The sequence below is a fragment of the Cyprinus carpio genome, unplaced genomic scaffold, assembly GCF_018340385.1.
Source record: "Cyprinus carpio isolate SPL01 unplaced genomic scaffold, ASM1834038v1 S000006739, whole genome shotgun sequence".
NCBI classification, from domain to species: domain Eukaryota; kingdom Metazoa; phylum Chordata; class Actinopteri; order Cypriniformes; family Cyprinidae; genus Cyprinus; species Cyprinus carpio.
Window position 1 is genome coordinate 915,410 of NW_024879338.1, and position 8,632 is coordinate 924,041.

Below are 8,632 nucleotides of genomic sequence, written 5' to 3' on the forward strand. Positions count from 1 at the left end.
ACCAGAAACAGCGGCAGAAGCGCCTGACCTGGGCTACAGAGAAGCAGCACTGGACTGTTGCTCAGTGGTCCAAAGTACTTTTTTCGGATGAAAGCAAATTTTGCATGTCATTCGGAAATCAAGGTGCCAGAGTCTGGAGGAAGACTGGGGAGAAGGAAATGCCAAAATGCCTGAAGTCCAGTGTCAAGTACCCACAGTCAGTGATGGTCTGGGGTGCCATGTCAGCTGCTGGCAGTGCCGATCCTGACCTCCCTGGGGCCCTAAGCAAAATTCCGCTAAGGGGCCCTCTAACTGACCTGTGACGCCGTGAGCTATGTAAACCATTTGCCATTGCCACACAGTCACACCTGACACTTCAGTGATCCCAATACAATCCTCCCTCCTTTAAACAAAACAGTCGACAATATAGAACAACAATATAGAACAGAATGAGGTTCAAACAAACAATATTTATTGAATAGAGTATTTCCTATAGAATATTAAGATAACAAGTGAATATTAACGTAAACATAAATAAGAAGAAAATAATAAATTATAACTCTGAGCTTTGGCTTTTGGGATTAACTTAGGTTCTCTCTACAGCCTGGGCATTTTCGGCATCAGTATGGGCAACACCAGTCTATTTGGACTGTCTAGAAGAAACTGAGAAGAATATCACATAGTTAGTTAAACAGTCATTTACACAATCTTACATGTTACTCGTTACATGTTACAAATGCGTTAACATTTGAATGTTTGAATTAAAATCCTACCATCAAAATATTCCTTTTCTGCACTTTCTTGAGGCAAAATCATCAATGATGTCATCATAGGACAGGTGCTTCCCCACATCATGATTTATGCTCATGATGGCCAATCCACTCAAACGTTCCTGTGACATTGAAGACCTCAGGTAGCTTTTGATGAGCTTTAATTTTGAAAAGCTCCTCTCTGACGATGCTACTGTTACAGGCAGGGTGACTGCAATTCTTAGGGCTATCCAAAGATTAGGATAGAGTTCCTCCAGGTTTTTCTCACAGAGAAATCAAAGCAACTCAAATGCAGTCATCTTATCTGATGGCAGATCAGGTAAATTCTGAATCTCGTGTGCCAGATCCATTCCACTGATGTCATAGTCATCTCTGAAGGTTAGAGTATTTTGAACTTCCATGCAGTGAGCCTTTAAAGATTCACTAGACATCTGTGAGGCAGTGCTGAAGTTTAGCAACACTCCATATTTGGATTTCACCTGGTTGAGTGTTTCAAATCTCTCATCCATGGACGTCACAGCAGAGTCGACCACAATGTTAAAGAAGTTGACTTCAAGGTTTTTCAGTGCATCAGTCATTGGTTCATCAGGAGCCTCATAGCTGAAATGCCTCTTGCTGTTTCTCAGTCTCTTCTCTTTCAGAACAGCCTCCACATTCATTACTTCGCAAATGCTTGTGGCTGTTGTTTGTGCCTCAGAGAATCCAGTGTCCCGGTATGTAGTGAGGGAAGCCTTTGCATTTGAGATTAAATTAACTGCTATATCAACTGCATTGAGGCGGATTGGAGGAGCTTGTTCACTATGTTTGTAATAGTCAGTATCTCACACCATACGACACAGCAAATCAAGAAGCGGTAGGACCCAACTTCCTCTGCAAGTGCTTGTGCCTCCACTTTGGCCACAGGATCATTGATTGTCTGTCTGGCTTCCAGTAATGCCTCCCGAACCTCAGATGCCTGGTGCCTTATTGCATGAACGCTTTTGAGCCTACTCTCCCATCTTGTGTCACTCCATGACTTCATGGTTATCTTCACGTGTTTCTTTAAAACACTCCATCTTTGTGTGCCAGCTGAAAAGAAGGTGAAGAGCTTTTGCACATGTCCAAAGAACCCGACTGCATCTTTTGAAGATTTGGCAGCATCTGCAATTACAAGGTTTAGAGTATGTGCTCCACATGGGACAAACACGGCTCTGGGATTTCTTCTGAGCAGTCTGGCTTGTAGTCCTTGGTTCTTGCCTTTCATGTTGGCCCCATTATCAAAAGCTTGCCCTCTGCAATCTTCAAATGAAATCTTCAGCTCATTCAGCTTATTTAAGATGACAGTGGACAGATTTAAACCTGTTGTAGCCTCAACATTTACAAAGCCGAGGAAGTGCTCCTTGATCTCTGGCTTTCCCCTTAAAGCCACGCTTCTCAGAATAATGGACATTTGCTCTTGGTGACTAATGTCAGGTGTACAGTCCAAGATAATGGAGAAGTACTTTGAGTCTCTTATTTGAGTCACTATTGCTTCCAGAATTTTGCCACTCACAATCTGTATTAGCTCATTCTGTGTGTGCTGCCCAAGGTAATGAGCATGTGTCAGTCCATCTTTAATTTTGCTGAGATGGTTTTCCATAATGGGATCAAATTTTGCCAGTAATTCAACCTCTTTTAGGAAGTTTCCATTATTTGGCTGGAAGAGTTTTTCTGACGAACCCCTGAATGCTAGGTTTCGTTCAGCCAGAGACTGGGTGATACTTATTAAACGTGTAAGGACATCACGCCATCTCTTTCTTTCAGCCTCATAAATGGTCATTTGTATCTGGTCAAGAGTCTGACCCTGACTTAGGCGCAGATCAAGTTCTCTCCACTTAATCATATTTTGTGTGTGTTCAGGACTACTCTCATGGTGTTTCAGAATGGCATTGATATTTGACCAGTCATTCACACCTTCCTTTATAATTTTATTGTATTTTGTAGAAAAGAGCTTTACAGCAAAAAAACAATAAACAGCATTGTTTTTGATTGAGTATGTAAGCCAGCTCCTGCTTCTAGACTTGTCATTTGACAGTTTTCTCTGTAATAAGCCTGAATGGAAAGCTCTTCTAGACTTGTCTTTAGGAAAGAAAAATCCAGTCCTGGTTTGAATTGACCTCTGCGCACTAACTCAGTCCTCATAAAGTCTGTTAAGACGGGGGGCCAATCTGCTGGGTCATTTGGTGGAGCGGCAACTGTTCTATCTGGGTCTGAGCTGCTTGTATCTGCTGCTGACTGTACACCTCTGGTTGTGCTAGTACTGACTGAGGCTGCCTGTACTTCACCGGGGTCTGTCACTGTGTTCCTACTTTCTGAAGACGTCTGTACTGTATTTGCTGAAGCTGGCTGTATTGGGTTTGTGCTAGAACTGGCTGAGACTGCCTGTACTTCACCTGGGTCTGTGTTAGTACTTGCTGAAGACTGCTGTGCTGTATTTGCTGAAGCTGGCTGTTCTGGGTCTGTGCTAGTACTGGCTGAGGCTGGATGTGTATCAACTGAGTCTGTGCTTGTACTGGCTGATGGTCCAGCATCTCCTGTACTGACAAACTTAAGCATAGCACCTGCAAATTATAGATAACTCGTTTTATAAGCTGCATCAGACCCATTCAAACTGGCTCCCAATTTTCTTTTATACATTTTCAAATATAAAATACTATTTATACTATGGCTTGGCTCTTGTAATATTTAACTAGTGAACTAGTTATGCAGATATCAATAATCCCTGTGAGTGATGACATCATTGATATCAAGAATGAACTTTTGTACAAGTTAACATGTAATTCCTGATATCAAAAATAGACATTGGTAGATAAAAATATAACTAAGTATTACTATTAGCTATTAGTATTAATATTATTAGTATTAGCTATTATTGACTAACTATTAGTAAAAATAATCAAGAATTCACATTGCAAATAGTAAAAAAATGTAATGCTTGATATCAAAAATGCATAAACTGTGAATGAATAAAAGCTAAAATGGCTTGCCATAGCATGTTAAAGGTTTTTTTTTTATTATTTTTGTAATATATATGGTGAAGCAATTCTTGATTTATGGTTATTATTAACTGAGGGATGTGCATCCACACATTGACCAGTATGTCCAGCTAATCAACATTTTAAATTCAATATAGCCTATAAATCAAGTCAATCACTGTCAAATTATCAATACATTGCTTTCCATTTTGCATAATTAGTGCAGTGCAGTTGTAGGCCTATAGAATTTTTAACTACACATTGACTGAGACTAGATAATCAGTGTCTTGTTTTAAAAGTATGTAGGCTATGTATAATGTGCACTTTTGATGAGGAGTGCCATCATTCACGCCCATATATTGTACAGTCTGTCTGGTCTCCACATATATTTCTGCTTGAAAAATGCGCATTTCATTTCGTGCATGCGCATATGAACGCATGATAACACACGCAACGCCGGTTATCTTTTCCGAGCTGCAGTAAACAAACACCGTTGCACTTTGTGGTCGTTTATCAAAAACAAACGTAATAAATAATTGTATTTTACTCTCACTTTTGTCAGGCACAAAGTGATGCAAGAGATGCACTGCCTGCCTGCCCAGCTAGGTTAGCAAGACCGAAAAAAACACAACTGAAATGTACATAAACTTTACTTTGCTGACCTCAAACTTACAGAGGAGAGAAGACAAGTTTACCTGATTGTTGTTCCCGCAGTTCACTTTCATGGGTCTTTTTTTTCCTCTTTTCATGACCAGAAGGATAGTTTCGCCTCATTTTGTCATGGATGTTGTAAACATTAATTGACGGTGACGTGACGCGCTATGACACGAGGAGGAGGCGGGGCCTTGAGTAATTTGCGGGGCCCTACGCAGCTTGCGTAGTGAGCGTATAGGGCTGATCGGCTCTGGCTGCTGGTGTTGGTCCACTGTGTTTTATCAAGGGCAGGGTCAATGCAGCTAGCTATCAGGAGATTTTGGAGCACTTCATGCTTCCATCTGCTGAAAAGCTTTATGGAGATGAAGATTTCGTTTTTCAGCACGACCTGGCACCTGCTCACAGTGCCAAAACCACTGGTAAATGGTTTACTGACCACGGTATTACTGTGCTCAATTGGCCTGCCAACTCTCCTGACCTGAACCCCATAGAGAATCTGTGGGATATTGTGAAGAGAAAGTTGAGAGACGCAAGACCCAACACTCTGGATGAGCTTAAGGCCGCTATCGAAGCATCCTGGGCCTCCATAACACCTCAGCAGTGCCACAGGCTGATTGCCTCCATGCCACGCCGCATTGAAGCAGTCATTTCTGCAAAAGGATTCCCGACCAAGTATTGAGTGCATAACTGAACATAATTATTTGAAGGTTGACTTTTTTTTGTATTAAAAACACTTTTCTTTTATTGGTCGGATGAAATATGCTAATTTTTTTAGATACAGGAATTTTGGGTTTTCATGAGCTGTATGCCAAAATCATCAGTATTAAAACAATAAAAGACCTGAAATATTTCAGTTGGTGTGCAATGAATCTAAAATATACGAAAGTTTAATTTTTATCATTACATTATGGAAAATAATGAACTTTTTCACAATATGCTAATTTTTTGAGAAGGACCTGTACAAGGAATTTGTTTTCGTGACAGAAGCTCCGCAGTGCAACAGAATGACAGCGACAGAACAAAAAACACATAATAAAGAATAAAAAATACAAAAAGATACAAATAAGTAGGTAAGAAATGACAATATACAAATTGACAATTGTAAGGCAGGTATATTACAATGAGGAGTTGTGTATGTACAGGTATATTATGTGCAAAAAAATTTAAGGTACACTAATTATGTGTGTTAGATAAATAAGTGTATGTGTATGTAAATATAAATAGTGTAGTGTGTTCCACAGTTATTATCAAGTGTTCATTAGATGGATTGCCTGAGGGAAGAAACTGTTCCTGTGTCTGGTCGTTCTGGTGCTCTGTAGCGTCGACAAGATGGCAACAGTTCAAAGAGGAAGTGTGCTGGATGTGAGGGGTCCAGATTGATTTTGCCAGCCTTTTTGCTCATTCTGGATAAGTAGAGTTCTTGAATAGAAGGGAGGGTTGTACCAATGATTCTCTCAGCAGTCCGGACTACCCTTTGTAGTCTTCTGAGGTCAGATTTAAAAGCTGAGCTGAACCAGACAGTTACTGAAGTGCAGAGGATGGATTCAATGATGGTGGAGTACAACTGTTTCAGCAGTTCTTGTGGTAGGTTGAATTTCCTCAGCTGGCGAAGGAAGTACAACCTCTGCTAGGCCTTTTTTACAATACAGTCAATCTGAATGTCCCACTTCAGGTCCTGAGAGATGGTGGTTCCCAGGAACCTGAATGACTCCACTGCAGTCACAGTGCTGTTCATGATGGTGAGTGGGGGGAGAGCAGGGGGGTCTCTCCTGAAATCCACGATCATCTCCAGTGTTTTGAGCGTGTTAAGCTCGAGGTTGTTGAGACTCCACCATACAGCCAGCTCTTTAACCTCCTGTCTGTAAGCAGACTTGTCACCGTCCTGAATGAGGCCGATGAGTGTGGTGTCGTCTGCAAACTTCAAGAGCTTGACAGAGGGTTCCTTAGACGTGCAATCATTAGTGTACAGGGAGAAGAGCAGTGGGGAGAGAACGCAGCCCTGGGGAGCTCTGGTGCTGATTGTACGGGTGCTGGATGTGTATTTTCCCAGCCTCACTAGCTGCTGCCTGTCTGTCAGGAAGCTGTTGATCCACTGACAGACGGAGGTGGGCACGGAGAGCTGAGTTAGTTTGGGCAGGAGGATGTTTGGGATGATCGTGTTAAAGGCCGAGCTGAAGTCCACAAACAGGATCCTCAACTAGAAAAATAACAAAATATAAAATGCACCCATCCATCCATAAAACATGCCTCACATGGCTCTGGGGGGTGAATAAAGGCTTCCTGTAGCAAATCGATGCGTTTTTGTAAGAAAAATGTCCATATTTAAAATGTTTTAAACACTTTTTTCTCACTTCCACTGACTGTCATACATGCAAGCCTAATTTTGTGCTTCTAATTCGTGATCGGCGTATTGTTGTTTCTCCTACGCGCTTCTGTGTTCGTCACTAATCACCGGTGCATGCATGACCCTTATGTCCTATGTCATCCACCCGGAATGGCTCTCACGGAAGTGAGAGAAAAGTGTTTATTACATTTTAAATATGGATATTTTTCTTACAAACACATGGATTCGCTACAGGAGGTCTTTATTCACCCCTCGGACCCGTGTGAGGTACTTTTTATTATGGATGGATGCACTTTATTTGACTACTTTTGGACTGCTGAAAAAAACACCCACCTATTGCCATTATAAAGCTTGGAAGAGCAAGGAAAGTTTTTAGTATATTCTGATTGGATTCGTCTGAAAGAAGAAAGTCATACACACCTACGATGCCATGAGGGAGAGTAAAACATACATTTTTGGGTAAACTAACCCTTTAAGAGTCATGCTTTACTCTGGAACATGCAGTTCAACAGAATATTATTTAAAAGAAATATCCCTTTACACCAATATATTTTCTGATCATTATTAAAATGGTGGGACAGATTAGACAGTCAGAATTGGATTAAGAAAAAAAACTAATATGTTGTATTGGTTTGTCACATTTTATGACATTCAGAAATTATGTAGCATACCAGTGAAGAAAATAATTTCCCCCCTTTTTTAGCCTAGTTGGTTCCGGAGGTGTACTTTCCACTTATTTCCCCACTGGGATTTTAAAGTCTTTATGATCAGCAGAACAAAGAAATTTGTACAGGCTTTTAACAGTTTAATACAGGAAGATATTTTGACTGTTTGTAAACGAAACAGTTGAGGAGCACCATTTACTTTTAACTTTAATGTCTGGTTACAAACATTTTTCAAAATATCTTCCACTTGAGGGTGAATGACAATTTTCATTTAATTGTAGCTGTCCTTTTAACAAAACACACAACTTTAATAGTTTATGTACATATGTGTGTTCATTTGTTATACATTTAATAAGTAATGTAATATTTTGTGTTTTCCCAGCCATTCGGTGAAATTAAGGATGTTGTGAAAGAAATTGATGAGGGCATTCTGATTGTAACTGAGGAGCAGCAATGTGATGTGCTTCCCAAGGAATAACCAACATTGCTGTCATTAGAACATCTTGTCATCACTGACATATCCAATGTCCCCAAGGCATTTGGACTCCTAATGGGTCTGTATGCAGTGAACATCCACTACCTCAAGCCCATGAAATACACCATTGAGGCTCTGCAAAAACTTGTGAAGAACAGCTGCTCCTACCATGTGCTTGCCACAGCAGCAGGAATTGTATGTGTGGGGGAGTGAATGTACAGCGCTCTCTATCCACCCTCAATACCACGACTGAGGTGCCCTTGAGCAAGGCACCGAACCCCAACTGCTCCCCGGGTGCTGCAGCGTAAATGGCTGCCCACTGCTCTGGGTGTGTGTTTACAGTGTGTGTGATATCACTGCTGTGTGTGTGCACTTTGGATGGGTTAAATGAAGAGCACAAATTCTGAGTATGGGTCACCATACTTGACTGTATGTCACATCACTTTCACTTTTCAATGTTCATGATGTGTTCACCGGCTCCACAGCAAGCTCTTTCATAAAAAGTAGGGGTTTTTAAGGAACTTTAGGTACTTTTGAGCCTTTCACTACATTTTAGAATGCACATTAAAGTTTATCATGTTATGACTTGGAATATGCATGTTCTCATGTAAACAAACGTTGTTTCACGTCTCATTTTCCTATACAGTAATGTACACATTTTCCTTCAAATATGAACCCTTTGAACCACCGGTGACAGTTTCTACATGATAAATAGAAAGGACATGGCAGAGGATGATGGGGGTATTGATATT

At 40.8% G+C, this 8,632-nt stretch overlaps 1 protein-coding gene across 1 annotated transcript; it reads right to left on the reverse strand.

Annotated features, from left to right (window-relative positions):
• Positions 1 to 1,447: 1,447 nt before the first annotated feature.
• LOC122144613 (zinc finger MYM-type protein 1-like) lies at positions 1,448 to 2,399 on the reverse strand. The gene has a single exon (XM_042755647.1). The coding sequence runs from the start codon at positions 2,365 to 2,367 to the stop codon at positions 1,507 to 1,509; it is 861 nt and encodes a 286-aa protein (XP_042611581.1). The 5' UTR covers positions 2,368 to 2,399; the 3' UTR covers positions 1,448 to 1,506.
• Positions 2,400 to 8,632: the final 6,233 nt, after the last annotated feature.

Coding starts and splice junctions, on each gene's coding strand:
- LOC122144613 (XM_042755647.1), bottom strand. CDS start 2,367: ATGGAAAACCATCTCAGCAAAATTAAAGATGGACTGACACATGCTCAT.